This window comes from Pseudopodoces humilis, chromosome 2 (genome assembly GCF_049639895.1).
Source record: "Pseudopodoces humilis isolate 2021_Gansu_Grassland_sample_001 chromosome 2, ASM4963989v1, whole genome shotgun sequence".
NCBI classification, from domain to species: domain Eukaryota; kingdom Metazoa; phylum Chordata; class Aves; order Passeriformes; family Paridae; genus Pseudopodoces; species Pseudopodoces humilis.
This window is the reverse complement of record NC_142201.1, coordinates 75050967-75068788: the sequence shown is the minus strand read 5'-3', so window position 1 is coordinate 75068788 and position 17822 is coordinate 75050967. Positions and strand designations below refer to the sequence as shown.

Below are 17822 nucleotides of genomic sequence, written 5' to 3'. Positions count from 1 at the left end.
GTCTTAAAGACCAGTGACTGTACAAAAAGCTTTGCATTCTAAATAGGTCTGAATTCATTCTCTTATTTATATCAGCTTGGTGGTGAAAGTACCTGATTTTTTAGACTCAAGGATTTTGCTTTCCTCCCTCTAAAAAAACTCTTGAAGAGAAAGCTTTACAAACTATAAGGATGACAGCATGGACTGTTGATGTGATTGGATATTCCTCCTGAGAATATAGTTCATATTCATTGAGTTCCAAGTCATGTAAAAAGTTATTTCCCACAGCTACTTTAGTTTTCCCTTTTACGTGGAGGAAAGTCTTTAGTTTTAGGACATGTTGCAGTCTGTAGGATATTGAAGTATTTTTAAAGTTTATATAAGATACATTGAGGAGATGCCAAAATCTTACCTTTTCAACGGTGGAGTGAGCATGGAACAACTGAATAACTTGTGCTGCATTTTGAACCGGTGGTTTTCTTATGCTGAAGAATTTAAAACTTCATAATAAGGCTGCAAGCTATGCCTTTCAGTATTTTCTACTATATGGATGTGGCTGTATTATCCACTATATGGATATGGCTGTAGCAAATACTAAAGTGTAGGGCTGGACTTTGCAATCTCTGGATTGGAATTCGGGCTTGATCTCCTTTTGTCTAAGCCTTCTGCTTCAATTGTTCAATCTGAATGTTTTAAGAGTTACTACCATCTGTGCTAGATACTTAAGATATTTCTTTGGGTTTTTGACACTGCCAGAAAAAGCACTAATCTTTTCTTTGAGGAAAACCTTCTAAAATCTTTCCCTTTTCACTTTGGGTGATGGGCCTTGTATCAGAAGAGGATAATATCTTAAAGTCCTCAAAGACAGCTTTTTTCTTTCTTCATCACCTGCAGTATTCTGTCCTGGAATCTGATTCCCGTTATCCCCTTTGTAGTCAAGGACTGTTTTGTAGAAATCTTCAGCATCTCTTGGTGTTAGATGGGTCATCTTTACAGCCATTACTTTTTGTGGTACTCTAGGTAAGAATATATTGCAAAGGTGGCATCAGGACTTTCTCTCTGCTTAAGCACCTGGGCTTCTGCTGTTCCTGCTTTGCAATTAATCCACAAACAGACATTTTACCCTATGCTAGCATGCTTCTAGGTAGGCCTTCTAATTGTCTTCTTGCCTCAGTTGTCATTGAGAACCTGACTAACTTTGGAGCAGGTGGCAACCAGTTCTCTTCATGTTGTTCCCCTTAGTCATTAAGCTTATCTGTCAAATACGCATCCTTGGTAAATCTCTGAGTTTTGTTTCACTGTGTCATGATTTTCACAGTTTCTTAACTCCCTTATCCTGTCTCATCTGGCCTGTCTCGGGGGCTTGATACTAGAAGATGGTGTTTATAAGACAGCCTGCATAGTAAACCATGCAGCTAAAGTAATTTTTATCCATCTTATTTTTACTCTTAGGCATTGCGGAATATCAATCCCAGCACAGCAAATTCTCCAAAACATCAGGTAGGCTCTTAACTGATGTTTCAGCATAATTAGAAAAATGAAAGCATTAAATTAGGCTAGCAGGGAACTTTCTGCTACATGAAAACATTCTAAAAAAGAAAAAAAAAACAAGCTCTGCCATGCACATTTTTGAGTCACTTTTCTGGTCACGGCCCTAACACTGTTTTTAGGAGTGCTGCATTACCACAACTTTATATCAATATTTAAGAGCAAATGAGGAATTCATTGCACATTTTTTTACATTGAAAACAACCTTCTTGTTCAGCATTCTTGAGGATACTGCTGTTCCAGTCCTGATGTCATCAAGATGTTTATTTAAAGCAAGCTATCTAAGGTAGTAGTTGGTGACTTTTAAGTACTGTTTGTATGAATGTTCTTATCAGTTTGTTTAAGCAGGTATGATCTTAGAGAAGGATATCTGTTATCATTTAATGAAAAGTCACTTGAAATAGTTATGATTTTTAAACATGCATAGTATAACAGAATTACTTAGTAGATTAGACTAACAAAATAATTGCTATGCAGATATGATTTTTCCATTTTGACATTTAACTGGCTCTTGCACAGATACATTTTCTGTATAGGAAACAACAGGTATGAAAAGCCTTTCAAGTTCAGACCAAAATAAAATTGTTCAAAATGTGAAGCAAAGTTAATAGTTTAATGTGGTCTTCTCTTAGTCTCTAAAGAAGTTGAATAGAGAATGAATTTCTGGAAGGGTGAATTTATGGATCTATTGAGAGAACTTCATGTTTACTATTGCTAACAGTATTTGAATCTACCAGTTCTTAGTACAATATTTATATTGGCTTGTACTGTACTTTGTTTTTTAAGAAAAACCTCTGTATGCACTAGGCAAGAAAACCAGAATAAAAGAAAGTATCCTCTGTTTGGAAGCTATGAGTACTGGTGTACTGTTACATTCTGAAGAGTACCAGAAAATTTATGTTACTAGTTCTGAAGAACAGAGACCTTAGTGCTGACACCATGGAAAAAATACATTCTTGTTTGGCAATACCAGAGCAGCTCTTAAACAGAAGCATTTTAATTGAGATGTAGTAATTTGATTAATTTACAAAGTATTAGCTGCATAATGATCTTATCAATCAATATTAGATCCTATTCTGGAGGAGAAAAAAGAGTCCTCAAGAATTGTGGGTATACAAGAGAATAAATGAAGGACGACGACTCCACACCAGTTGAAAACACCGTATCTTCTGTCATAATTAGGTCATTCATAGGGGTTGTTTTTCTTATGGTATGCCAAAAGTATATTCTTTTTTCTTCTATGCCTGAATCCCAGTCATACCATTGTTCACTCTTCCACCAATTTCTTCCTGTTGCCAGCTAAAAAAAAATACAAGAAATGGAGAAGTTTGTTATCAGTTTCATACTTAAATCTCTAAGACGAGGTCTTTGGAACTTCTTGAAATTATGGCTTTAAATCCTAAAAAACTGCAAAAACTCAAAGGGACTATACTGATAATTCATTAAATATATATGTAGTGGTCACTCTGCTTTATTTGGAGTGGGAAATGATGAAAGGATTCATACAAAAATCAGGATTCCATTTGTATTAAACTTGCTTCCTACCATCCCCTGCCTGGGATCAGTTTTATTAGTCTGCACTTGCTAATGAGTCAAGGTGTGTGTGAGTGATCTGTTGGGTAGAAGAATGGGCAATCATCAATTTAAAGTTCTGTAATACTAGACTGTTTGTGTTGTACCATCTAAATATATTTTTTGTGTTTTCATATCACCTCAGTAATGTAATGATCAGCCACAGGTGGAAGAAAGTGCTTAGAGAACTGCTTCTGGGTTCTGGCTCTCTAAATGCTCCTTGAGGCCTTGTACTGTAGAGCCAAATGTAGTCTATCTTCTCTGATGATGCTGCTGTTGAAGTCCCAGTCTGTGCATCTGATCAGTCACAGCTGACCTAGTGAATCTGGAAGACGTATAGAAAGAATAAAAATTTCTTTGTTCAACTTTTTCTTTTCTGACAGGTCTTTCTTTCTTTTTGAATAAAATTAACAAAGTTTGGAGGAATTATCTGCTCTCCTGATGATAAAGCTGTGCTTGGTGGCAGAGTAATTGCTTCTCTTGCTAAATTTTAGATGTTCTTTTAAGGAATACTAAAAATTAAATCTTCCTATGTTCAGTGTTCTTAATTCTGGTAAGGCTAAGTCTGTTTTAGAGAGTGATTGCCAACATCTTCCATTTGTAACGAAATTATGTAACACTGTCATTCTTGAAACTTGTCTCTAATGAAATCTCTTGTATAGATGGATTAAAAACATCTGAGAAATGTTCCTTAAGTTTTAACTGACTCTCTGAGCTTTTCATGTCAGACAATCACTAGGTTAGAAGGGACTGGTGAAGGTCATCTAGCCCAGCATCCTCATCCTACCTGACATTTTTCCCCATGTAGCCTGGATAAAGTACTGTGGTTGGATTGATATCTACGGTCAGGTTTTTTTGGTGCTGGGTAACTGTAGTGTCCCTGCCAGGTTTTTGTCTCTCTGACATGATACTGTAGTATCCTGTGGTGACACTAACACTCCCAAGTGTTACGTATGGAAGCTTTAGCACCTTCTGGAAAGAGTAATTGCTCAGCTCCATTTTTTGTAGCAAGGACTGTAAGAGACTCTTCTTGTTTGAGGATGTATTTTACTGAAATTCTAAAAATGTCAAAGGTTCTATAACTTTCAGACTTACTATGTATCAGCAGGAACTGTTGATACATTCAGGAAATTTAAAAACACCAAGCATCTGTTCAGTCACTTGTGCTCATCATAAACAGTTATTTGTGAAACCTTAAAGATGCCTATCTGTCTTAGTAAAGAGACTGAATGACTTGACTTTCACTCCATCCCACTAGCTCTCTTTCGATTTTCCTGCAGTTAGCATCTGATTGTCAACAATTGTCCATCAAGTTCTGAATATGCTGCAAAATTGAGCAGATGTTAAGTAACAAATTCTTCCCTTACAGTGTGCTGTGGAAAGAAATAGAGGCAAATAATGTTGAGGTACTGATGGCATTATTCTTGGATGTTGTGCAGACTATTTTCTTGTCCTGAGAATGGAATATTTCCTATTTATCTGCTGCTAATATTAGAGTATTTGCTAGTAAGGTCAGCATACTACACATTTATAAGACTAGTTCCTCTTTATATGCTTGCTCATTCTGTATCTGCTGCTTGTTTCTAGCTTGCTTCTAAGCTTTACAGATCAACAAAATAATTGTGTTGCTTGCTCATGTCTGTAGATCTGTATGGATAAATACCTTGTTTAAAAGTCTGTGTAGTAAATCAGAACTGCATTCACTGGCTGTGCTGGTTGTTGTGATTGAAGAAATGAATGGATTGTTTCCTGCTTTAGTCCTCACAAATTGCCCAACTCCTCATCGCTGAGTTCATTTGTCTTCCATCTGTCCACATGTCTTCCCTGTCTCTTTTGTATATATGCTGTAACTTTCTGGCCCTCACAAGAATGCAAACACCTAATCTGAAGAAGCAACTGGTGCTGTAAATCTGCCCAGAAGTGTTGTGATCTTCTCTTTCCCCTACAACTTCTTTCCCATCCCAGGAATGCTGGTGGATCATTTGAAGGTCCACATGGTTGGATGGTTGGGGACAGAAAAGTTACAACTGGCACTTTCAAAGTAAATTTTCAAAACCAGTTATCAGGATATATCAAGCCAAATTGAGTAGCATATCATGGGTTTAATACAGTAAGAATATGAGTGAGTGCAAATCATCTGCATTTCCTCAAAAGCCAGTGAAGATAAAAATGCTCTGAAAAGGATAGTTTTATAAAGTTAATTTGAACATGGTGTGAATGACCTGTAACTTCATGTAAAACTTAATCTGTATGGAATTATGAAAAAAGAATATAGATTAGGTCAGCCAGATAATTTACATAATGTTGACCTTATTTTTAAAATTATTTAAGGACATGACAGATCATTTTGGTCTCTGTGTAATAACCAAAATTCAGCTTTTTGCTAACAATAGGAATACTAAGCTTTTTTTCCCCAGAAGTACTTAAAACAAGTTTAACATATTTAAAAAATAGGATGAGATTAATTCATAGAAATCTAAGCCAGGATTTTGTCATAGGTTTTTTTTTTGCTTCCAGACTTTAAATATGCCTAATAAAGCATATATTTTAAAACATGAATTGAAAGCCTAGAGTTCATATTGCCCTGTTTGGAGCTGGGAGAGACTTGGACACTCCCATGCATTTTTTCAATAGAAAACATACAACTTTTCTTTTTTTTTTTTTTTTTTTTGCAAAACACGTCTATAAGGAAGGAGGAGTGAAAAGACTGTTCAAGCAACACTTCAGCTTCCATTTTATACACCTTTTAGGAAAAATAGTCTTAACATACTCTTTAGGCCTTTAGGAAACTTACCTTATCTTGCAGGATGATTAAAAATTGCCCTGTATTTGTTTTTCAATAGCTTGTCTTTTTTGGTAATTCCTTTCTCTTTCAGACTCCCAGAATGACATAAATGTATTACTTAGATGAGTAATAACATTCTTCTGAGGGGAAAGTGCTCCTGACTCCTGAAAAAGTAGCAGTAATGCTACTTATAAATAGTTAAAAATAGTTGCAGTTTTGCATTTTTTAGCAATGTTGTTGAAACAAAGATAAAAGTAGTACTAATTTTAAAAATACTAGTTTCACTATGTAGTACATGCCAAAGAATAGGCAAAATACAGTTCTCTGTCCTGGTTTAATACATCTCTTTAGTGGGCCTTTAAAGAAATTAGATACTTTTTTTGTTTGTTTGTTTTAAATGGCTAGTGTCTTCAGCTACATTTATTTTTACCATACTACTTAAGTTCATGTACTGATGAAACTTCAACCTCTCCTACATTCTGAGGATTCATAAAAATGCAAAGATAACTTCCCTGTTTTTCCAAATTTCTTGTTCGTTTGTACTGACTTTTTTTCTTATGGTAACAGAAGAAAAATTGTGGGGTTTTTTTCTTTCCTGGTGTCAGTAGCTCTTGAAAAAGGGATGTGTATGGTTTTCTTATTTTCCTCACTACTGAATCAAGAGGCAGTCATGATTGGAAAGGCCACACAAGGGAGATAAAATGTCACTTTAGTTCATATACAGAAATGATGCTATGTAGTTTTTCCTTTGTCACCACTCTTTGTGGCATTGGTGTGTGATCAAGCTGCTTCTGCAGTCTGCTGGCACTTTTGGCTCCTCCTCTTCATCCAAATCAGGAACTGCAGCCCAAGGAAATAAAGATGTAATGTATAGATCAAGCCAAGAGGGAAGAGGAAAAGGACAGAGCGTGTGGATGAGCAGTTCTTGAGCCACCTCTGGCATAGCTGCTCTAAGACCTTCTGCCTTCTTCAGATCACTGTCTGGGAAGCATTCCAGGGAAAAACACTTTTTTCTTTCTTTTTTTCAAATGGATGAGTCTACCTGTATATCAGGTAACTTGTGACTGATACAAGGTTGCATACAACTTAGCTGTGCAGTAAGATGTCTTTAGGTAGGCTTTTGACGTGTTTTTTAACATAAGCAAATGGAAATCATGTGGATAAGCCTCTAGAAATCATTAAAAGATGCTTAGTATCCTGTGATCTGAAAATGGAGATGGAGTATTATTGCTGTTCATTAGAACAGTGGCCATATACGTGGTGATGAGCAGAGGATTTGGTTTACTTGAAGTAGCAGTTGGGTGTGATGAACACAAAAACCACTGGTATGCTTGTGCACTTTCTGCAGAGATCTGACAAACTGTAGTGAGAAAATTTTCTTGTACAAGACATAAATATGTAGAATAGTAATGTAGAATGCATGTAGAATAGTAATCCACAGGAATGGGAGTGAAGCATATGCATATTAGAAAAGAAAAGAAAACCAGGCAGTAGGGCAGCTTCAGTACATCGTCTGCTGGAAATAAAATAACCTTAGGATTGCTTAAAAAGAAATCACTTTGAAGAAGAATTGGGGAAAAGTTAGTTTTATATACTAAAAGACTACAGTATAGTAGTTTTTAAGCTTATCGTTGAAAATGGATGAAGACATCTCATTTTACAAGTGAGAAATATTGAGTATTGTCAAGACTGACAGGATTGGTTTTGCCTGAGATTATCTTCCCAGGCACAGCCTGGATGTCACATACTACCATTAATGGTGACAAGATAGTCAATAGATTTACCAGTCTCTGCATTAACAAAGCTCAGTCTTGGTGAGACATTGATGATGTTTGAACAGAGTTGCTTGAAGAAAATTACTGTATTTTCACATGTGTAACTCATGGATTACTTGTTTAAAAAGGGGAGAAGGATCACTGGAAATTACATAAAATGTTACTTATTTCTGTCCACCTTTAATATAATGCATTTTATGTTAACACTTTCATTAATTAGTAATTACAATGGATGGTTTGATTCAAGCTGGTAAACATTCACATGTGCAAAAAATTATATTCAATTTAGATTTGTAACTTCAGAAGTGCAGTGTCTTGGTCTTACTAAGAAATTACTCGGAATTTGAAGGGCTTTGAAATTTGCTTAGGGAGCTAATCATGGATTTGATCAGAAAGAAATTTCAAATGCATGCCTCAAACAAGAGGATTGAATGGAAGAAGAGTCTCTCTTTTAGGGAGAGACTTGAAAGTTTGCTGACTGAAACAAGAAAGGTACAAAGGAAGCCAGGAACTAAAAGAAAATTTAAAAGAAATGGGGATGAAATGCTATTTAGCAGAACTAAACTGGTTATATTAGGGGTCAGATGGTATTAACAATCCTTGTTTTAGTTTAAGTATAGACTTAGCAGAAAGATACTGAGATGAACTAGAAAATATTTGTGTAAGCATACTGATATTTATACCCATAAATACATTTACAGTTGGCCATGGCTGCTGGAACTTGCATTTTCATTGAAGCCAGTACAGATTCTTGCTTTGTCCTCAGAAACTTTAGTTTAATTTCATTTAACTCTTGTAACTGGAAGCAGTAAAAACATCAGTTATCTATAATGTCACATGTTTATGTATCCAAAAAGTGTGTTCAAATGCCTAACATGATCTCTCTTTCTCCCTCTCCTGCTGTTCTAGGAATTGGCTCTCCGTAGCCAGCTTCCAACAATGGAACAAGACGGTGGATCTCAAAACCCCGTGTCATCTCCTGGAATGTCTCAGGAGCTGAGAACAATGACTACAAATAGTTCTGATCCGTTTCTTAACAGGTTTGTAGGAGTAGCTACTAGAGGAAAGAAATTTGATTTAAAATTCTGTTTGGTACATGTAATAGTTTATTTTGAACATCTGTCTGTGCCAAGAGCCACAGCTGTAAATGAATCTTTCCTTAAATGGCAAGTCTAGTAAAAGTTGAAGATTAAAAGCTGTCTCCTGTGGGAGGAAGTAGTCTGTTCAGACTTGTAGGAAGGTTTTTATTCAAAGTCATAACATGTTTGCCTCTGCATAATCTGTTGACTAACAGTCATTTCAAATTACTGACTCAAAGAATTTGTGAATAGCTCACTGTGAGATCAAATGAACTGTGAGGCACATTTAGGATTACAGCTTGAGGTTCATTTTAAGGTTTCTCCATTCACCCCTCCCCTCCACTTCAGGTATTTAGCAGTATTTTTACTCTGCTAATGTTAGGTCTACAAATAGTGGCATGTTTAATTTTAAATGCTCTATTATTTTGAAGTGGATATTTTCATTCAAGGTTTAGAATCTTAGAATATTGACTAGTCTTTCATAAAACTTTTTCCTGAATCCCTCTGACTTGAAGGGTTTATTTTGTTGGAAATACTGTTCAAATTTCAGCTTGCAAATGCTTCATACCAAACATTACAACTTTAGAGACACTGCTGCAGCTTGAGATTAATGATATCTGTATTTTGGGAAATCCCTTTGGGAAAATCTCCTACACAGGCAATTATAATTGGAAAACTTGATGTTTTTTGGAGGGATTATCCTACATGGAATTCATCCTGTAGGGTGTTTTTGTATGAGCCTCAACTGTGCTAGCTTTGTCCTAAGAAATAAAAGAGACAAGACAATTTAAACCTGACCTGCTCTCCTATGGAAAGCCTCTGTAGATAGACGATGTTATTGATGTGGTATAGGAACATTCTAGCTTGAATTTCTGGAAGGCTGTTGCCATCACGCATCACACAGGTCCTCCCATTTTCAAAACCTGTTTTCTGACTTGAAGGAAATGCATCTTCAGATTTCAAATGGCCACAGCAGTGGACTGATGCAGTTTATCCATTGTGAGTCTACACACATAAAATAAAACTTAATGGGTCTTTGCCATTAACTAAAAATGGGAAAAAGCTAGAAAGTACAAACTAACATTTTGTAATTTTATGGTAGGTCGATATTTACTGCAAAGTGCAAAAAGATACTGCTTGCCTAGTTGCATATATGTTTAACTGTTGGTTTTTTTCCAAATGTAGCCCTTACCCCATGCAAAATACTGAAAAATCTGTATTTGACATGAGTTCAGATTATCTTAATTTGGATTTTGATCTGAATATTTGTTGTCTTTTAGGCTGGTGTGTGTGGCACCACACTTAATTCTGTCATATCAGTGTGCGAAAGGGATTTTTAAGGACATTTATGAATATGTATTGCTGTCTCAGAAAGCAGTCCAATAGTTTAGACCTAAAGATCTTGTTGATACTCCTTATGTTAAAGTTCAGGCTTGGAGAAATGCTCCCTTCTATCTTTATAGGGTGTATATGAAGTTCCTAGTGAGACAGTACTAAATTTAGGCCCCAAAGTCATAAATTCAGAGTTTGGGTCGTTTAATATTTTCTGCTGCCCATATAATCGAAACATAAAAAAATTTCAGAAAATCACTACTTTAGAGTGATTTGAGATAATGCTCAGTAGTGGTTTAAAATGCATAATCAAATCTGCCTGCTATCTTCGGTACTTACGTCATTATGATATATTTGATTTTTTTTTTTTTTTTTTGAATGGTATATTCATCAGTGCAGACTTCATTAGACTATTTTACCTTTTGGTTTGCCACACTTGTTTATATATTTTTGTTGGTTAGATTTATACTGGTAGTGATGGTAGCTCTCTCTTTAACTCCTAAATCGGTATTTCTTCTTTTGTATACACATATTTTAACAATGATTAGTTAAAGAAGAATCCACTCTATTTTGGGTAATGCTGTTTAGTTGCATGTGGTAATTTTGGGTGGTGTGACTATTAAATGAACAAATCCTTGTTGAAGAAAGAGGAAATGTGTACTAAGAAGTGATTTGAAGAGAAGTGCTGGACGTTCCAAGTGTGAGAGCAACAGCCAAAAAGCCTTCTCCACTGGAGTGATTTAGTTTAGTATAGTCTCAGTTCTTTTTTTAGTATTTTGTCCCATAAAGTAAACCAGCATTTTTGTTCGCAGAAGTTCTAAATTGTTTAATTACTAGGATTGTGTTGAATGTGTGATGATTCTGTTTTTAAATCAATCTAAAAAAAGATAAATATTTATCATTTATCTATAAAGAAATGTTAGGTTCCTTTCTTGTATGGCAAAGATGTATTCATGGAATCAAATATATGTATGCTTATATATGTATTTATCTACGTGGCTGAAAGCATTCTATTGGCATCTGATGTTGAATAGCTGTTCATAATTTTTTTTGGTTCTTCATACTTGACAAATGATAATTTGAACAGTAAATCAAGTTGATGTTCATTTAGGATGCAGGATGGAAAATCAGTAACGATTCTCAGTAAGTGCTACCATAACCTGAAGAAATACAGATTTTGAAAATATTTTGTGAAAACTGAATATTAGGAGATGCAGGGGGGAGGGAGGTAATAGTGGCCTTCAACAGCTGCTTATGGAGGCCACAGGTCCTGTCAGCCTGCTCTGGCATGGATCCTCCACAGGCTGCAGGTAGATATCTGCTCCTCCGTAAATCTCCTGGGGGGCTGCAGGGGCACAGCAGGGCTGCACCAGAGGCTGCAGGGGAATCTCTGCTCTAGTGCCTGGAGCACTTCCTGCCCCTCCTCTTGGACTGACCTTGCAGTCTGCAGGGCTGTTCCTCACATGTGTTCTCTCTTCCATCTGCTGTTCAGCATTTTTCCCCTCTTCTTAAATATGTTATGACAGAGGTACCACCATTTTCACTGATGGGCTCAGCTTTGGGCAGCTGGACCACTTCGGAGACAGCTGGAAGCAGCTGGCTGGCATGGAATCAGCTGCTCCTGCTATGTCACACAGCAATACCTGCAGACCCCTGCTACCAAAACCATGCTATATAAACTCCATACACTGACTGGCCTTCTTCCCCTCCCCATCCCACATTTCCATGCTCTTGGTACTGCTTGCTGCGCTGGCAAGAGATGGCAGTAAGAAAGTGACGGCATGTAAGGCCCCATGCCATCAGTTTGGTTAACTGTTCTGTCAGCAAGATCACTCTGAGCAGGGTTTGTTTATAGGATGGCTTCTGTACCAGTATTTGATTTATATTTGGGTGCTCTCTTGCCTTGACATGTGTGACTGAACAAGTAGTAATGCAGCAGTGGGAAGCAATTGAAAAATTGCTAAAGAAGTTCCAACTATTTATAACATCAGTGACCTAAAAATACACTAAAGTGGTTGATTAAACATGGGAACATTAGTTAGAAGTAATTTTTTTATCCTTATGGAAGCATAAAAGGGAGTACCATAATTATTATTATTTTTTCTAATCAGTATGGATTATCTGATATGCTTCGAAAGGTTTTAGCTGTGGGTGGGTGTGAAAAGATTAAAATTATGCACAACACAAGTAGGCAGTTTCTTAAAGCTGCTTAGGTATGTTCTCATCAAGTTAAATTGAGTCTAATATGGTTTTAATTGGAAGAGTTCTGTGCAAAATAAAACCCAGGTATCTCACACAAAAAATGCTTCAGATTTTTTATTAGAATGGGGGATTTTTCATGGTAGTAATGTTTTCAAAGCCCATAAATTAGTTCAAAACAAGCATCGATTTTATTTTCTTCAGTGCTCTACCCTAATTTTTTTTCCCCCTCTTTTTCTTCTGTTACAGTGGAACATATCACTCCAGAGATGAAAGCACAGATAGTGGACTTAGCATGAGCAGTTACAGTGTACCCAGAACCCCAGATGACTTCCTGAACAGTGTTGATGAGATGGATACAGGTCCGGTTTGTGCACATTTTTAATGCATGTTTTCCAAATACACTTGTATCCATTTGCAATGAAAACAAGCAACTCTGAAAAGCTGTGATGCTTTTTGCATTGTTTTTGCCTTTTCCGATTTCCCCTATTTCTCTGATGGAAAGATTATGGTTAGATTTGTGAAAAAAAATATATTTGTAATTAACTGTATTGGGAGGATGGGGAAATTGCTCGTAAGTAGTATCACTCCTGTTTTTATAAGGAATTTAAGTTTCTTTGCTTTTTGAAGTAATATTGTTCAGAGCTAAGAATAGAACCTCGTCCAGTGTTGTTAATACTACTCCAAAACTATATTTGACTTAGTATTGTCTTTTTCCTTCAAGGGTAAAAATAAAATTATGCTGAATGACATCAAAGATCTGGGTCAGTAGGTTAAAGTTGGAAGCAAAGGCGTACTCTTTGTATATCTGCATGCAGTCAAGTTATCTTTGGGGTTTGTGATGGATTTCTGTTAGTCACACTGCTTGTATGATGCAAGAGGTACAAGATTAACCTTTAACCAATTGTCCTGATAAACTGTAGGTTTGGTACTTCCAGTATACTTAATATCCATCTTTGTGTTATAACTAGGTGACAGTATCGGCCAAAGTAACATACCATCCCATCAGAATCGTTTCCCAGACTACCTTGAAGCCATTCCAGGGACAAATGTGGACCTTGGGACACTGGAAGGAGATGGAATGAATATAGAAGGAGAAGAACTGATGCCAAGTCTGCAAGAGGCTTTGAGCTCTGACATCCTCAATGACATGGAATCTGTCTTGGCAGCCACCAAGCTAGATAAAGAGAGTTTTCTTACTTGGTTATAGGGGCCTCAGGGAGACTGAATTCTAAATCTGTGAAGGATCTAAGGAGATTAGGACATCTGTATCTGAAGTTCAGAACAAGCCAGTGTGGTGCACATTGGCTTGTGTTCAGAAAAAGTAAATGAACAAATACTCAACAAGATTCTTTGGGTTTGCTCTTCCTTGTCCATCGCTGCTGTTATATATTGCTGACTTTTTTCCACAGTTGACTCTGAAGAACAGACATCTTCTTGATCTTTTTCTATTGCTGTTGCAACTACTGTTCAAGGGGGGTGGGGAGGAACGATGAGCCTATTTTGGATGACGAATGCCATTCCTTTTGTCCTAGTGTGTGCTTGCATATCATTTTATCTAAGTCCTCAGATTTGAGAGTTAATTTCTGCATATCACTGCTTGTAGTTTGCTCAGCTAGTTGTCTCCTGCTGCCTGTGGTGAGTGGTAAAACATGATATACTGGGGTGACAAGCCAAAAATGATGTATCTGGTCAAAAGCAGTCAATACTGATTTGGAGATACGATGTAAAGGAGGGCTGAAGACTGGCATTAAGTGTTCCTACTAGTAGCTCTTGCATTAGCCACAAAGTGCTCTTGTTCGTATTTTATGTTATAGTAAATCATGAGTCATTTTACATAGAAACATATATGAACTTTGATTGTTGCCACATACTCTAGCCTAACTTCCATTTGTCAAAAATACTTTGATTATTTTTGTTAGTTGGTTTAACTGTAGCTGTAGGATGGGAAGTAATTATAGGTGTTCTGGGTTTTTTTTTATTAGTGAAATCTAAGGGTTTTTTTCTGATTTCACCAGTCTTATTTAAATCTGAATTGTCTGCTTTTTTTTATACTTAAACCATGCCTATTGTAGCCTGATAAGCTAGTGAGTACATAAACCAGTATGATTTGCCTGTAACTTTTTTATTTTTTTAAAGGCTAGCTTTGAATGTAATCATTAGATTTCATGACCAGTGGCTTATTTTTCATGTGTATTTGTGAGACTTTGAATTAGAATCTGATTACAGCAATGTAAAAGTTAGAGTCCTTTGTCATGTGTACAAATTTTAAATGCATTTTAAAGTAGCAGAACCATTTTAAAATTACATCTAATCTCTCTTCTGGTTTTCGATTTTGGTCTCTAAGTGAGTTCAGATTTTAAAAACCTTCATGGGGAAAAAAATTATAAAAAGTTTCTCTTAAGTTAACACGGACAAAAATTCTGAACTATTAATATCACTGTGTGTTGCAATGTAAAGGCTAGAACACCAAAAAACTTCTCAATAAAAACTTCTAAGTGTAAGAGTTTGGTGAAAAATAAGCCCTGGACGCTATATGTAGAAGAATGTAAAGATATGTGTTAGATGGTGACATGAGCAGGTAATGAAGTGTATATTAGTAGTAGAGCTTAGCATGGGGTAGAGGTGAATATGAATCATTTTTATTTTAACAGGAAAAGATGTATCACTAAGTTGTCTGCAGGAGTTGACACAAGTTTCCAAAGAGTATTTTTAAATGAACAAAACGAGCATGAATCAAACTTTCAATATAAGCTATGAATTTTTGTGGGGCTTTTAGGATTTTTTCTGATGAAAAATAGTGTCACCAGTTAACACCTCTATAATTAAGGGCCTGTCACCATTATCAACATTGAGCCTTTATTTTCAAGGGTGTATAACATGACTATAAAGATACTGTAAGCGTGAAACTTAGATTTGGAAAAAAATCTCAGTTAGCAGGGACTTCTCCTGAGGAGAGATTTTTTGGGTTTTACCGTTTTGCATTTTTTTTAAAGACACTGATTATTTTTTTAACCTAGGAACAAATCAGCAAAACAAACAAAAAAACCCATCATATTATTATTGCCATTTGGATTTCTCTAATGCTTCAGAAATAATTCTGGTTTAAGATGATGTAAAGAAAATGAAGACTCTTAACTAAATCCTATTTTAAAAACTGAAGCAGCAGAGGCAGAGATTTGAAATTTACCACTATAAATGTACATTTATTACTTTACATAAATGTATTAGTGTTTGAAAAACACAAAATTTTGTGGCTTGTTATGGGATACAGGCACGTTTTAAAATAACAATTTTTAAAACACATTCACGATGATATATATTCTGCTACATCAATAATTCAGCAGTTAATAGGCCACTTATATTGTGCAATGACACAGTAGCTCCTAAAGCAGTGTATTGTGTCCAGGATAGGGATTTTGGTAGCATTTTTGCAATTTCAGTATGAATTCCTCTCTCTCTTACCCTTCAGGAAAAGAAAAAGACACTAAGTTTTCATAACTTGAATGATCTGACATAAAACCACAACAGCAAGGAAATTCAGAGTTGATTCTATTTCAGTTGTCTTCCACGGTTATATCCAGGTATCATAGCACATAGATAGTCACAGAATAAGCTGAGTTGGAAGGAACCCATCAGGATCATCAAGTCCAACTCCTGGCCCTGCACAGGACACCCCAGGCTTCACACCATGTGCCCGAGAGTGTTGTCCCAACTCTTCTTGAACTCCGTCAGGCTGGTGCTGTGAGCACTTCCCTGGGAAGCCTTTTCCAGTGCCCATCCACCCTCTGGGAGAAGAGCCTTTTCTTGATATCCAGCCTAAATTTTCCCTGACTCAGCTTCAGGCCATTCCCTTGGGTCCTGTCACTGGTCTTGAGAGTGAAGAGATCTTACCTGTCCCTCCTCTTCCTCTCATGAGGAAGCTGTAGACTGCAATGAGATCTCCCCTCGCCTCCTCCAGGCTGAACAGACCAAGTGACCTCAGCCATGAGAAGTGGCTTCCCCTCAAGGCTCTTCACCATCATCATTGCCCTCCTTTGGACACTCTCCATTAGCTTAATATCCCTTTCATACTGTGGCACCCAAACCTGTCCCCAGCACTTGAGGCCATCCCAGTATAGAGCAGAGAGGGACAGTCCCCTCCCTTGCCCAGCTGTGATGTTGTGCCTGATGCCCCCCAGGACAGGGTTGGCCCTCCTGGCTGCCAGGGCACTGCTGCCTCATGTTCAACCTTCTGCCAGCCAGGACCCCCAGGTCCCTTTGTGCAGCGCTGCTCTCCTGCATCTCATCCCCCAGTACGTGCACACAACCAGATATGATGCACTGAGTGCAAACTCCTGACATGCTCTACCTAGCTACAACAGAAATGAGTACAGAACAAATTATCTTTCCTTGCTTTTGTGTGTTTGTCACAGCTTTAATATTTGAATGTTTTATTCTCATTGTAGAAACACTACACTACTACGCTTACTGTATTTGGGTAGCACTGCTTAGGGTAGATACTGACAAACTGGGAATCCTTGAACTGCTCTAACATTAATTATGTTTTGTGATACTTATTTTAATTAAGACATTTCCGTTCTCTCACCTACTAGGAAACATACCATAGAGATGCTGTACTGTTGGCAATCAATATTAATTTGGATTTATTTTTTTTTTTTAATTCTGCAAATGCATTATTTGATGAAGTGGTTAAAATTGTTTGAAATGCAGAAGTGTTTTGGGTAGTATTTTATACTGATGTATATATTGAAACAGAAATCATTGTAATAATTGTAATAGCTGTTAGTTTTAAATACACTATATGCAGACAGATGGGGCTGTACAGAGCTGTACTGTTAACACCCAGGCAGGGCTACTGCTTGGGAACAGGTTGCAGTGTCAGTGAACCATATGGATCAAATATTGTACCGTTCAGTGTTGGCGCTCACCAATGCAAAAGGAGAAGAGACAATTTCAACATGATTAACACTACATGGTAAATTAGTACTACAGTGACCTTTTCACTTACAAGCATGTTTTTTATACAAATTAGCAGGTGTGCCTGTATAAAATAATTTGTGTTCTGTATCATGGAAAAAGTACTCTCCACATTTAGAATCACAGAATCATGTTGTATGTTAGAGAATTATGTCCAAAATTATATCTATTACTTAACAATGTTATTTTTAGATATGAGCATGACTGTAAGCTAGGTACTTAAGTACATTCTGTTACATTATTTTTTCTTTATGTAATACTTTTTCAGTTGTTTTATTTGGTATAAATATATACTTTGTGCTTAAACATCCTTGTTTGTTTTTAACATTCAATAGTATGTAAAGATATGATTTCCTTCAGTAAGATAGATGCATTGAATTATTGGAATGCAAATTTAGTGTGTCTATTCCTGTCCCCCTTGTCATTGCCTTTGTAGTCATAAACTCCAGTTCTGCAAATACGGTGTGCAAGCTCACCTGAGAGACAAATGAGTTCCACTGGCTTCAGTAAAGGCCTAACATTAAAGTATACATCTCTGTGTGCTTGCAGTAATGAAGAGACAGTGACTCTGGT

At 36.6% G+C, this 17822-nt stretch overlaps 1 protein-coding gene across 4 annotated transcripts in view; it reads left to right on the top strand.

The window, feature by feature from the left end:
• Positions 1-17555, top strand: part of YAP1 (Yes1 associated transcriptional regulator) — an 87567-nt gene extending 70012 nt beyond the window's left edge. For 2 of the 4 annotated variants that reach the window (XM_088051109.1, XM_005516210.3), the window contains exons 6-9: positions 1432-1479; positions 8569-8699; positions 12519-12631; positions 13241-17555. In XM_088051109.1, coding sequence (XP_087907235.1) covers positions 1432-1479; positions 8569-8699; positions 12519-12631; positions 13241-13479 — 531 coding nt within the window. In that variant the 3' untranslated portion in view covers positions 13480-17555. The remainder of the gene's footprint in view (positions 1-1431; positions 1480-8568; positions 8700-12518; positions 12632-13240) is intronic. The other 2 variants (XM_014250790.2, XM_014250804.2) reach the window with 1 other exon arrangement.
• The last annotated feature ends 267 nt before the right edge of the window (positions 17556-17822 follow it).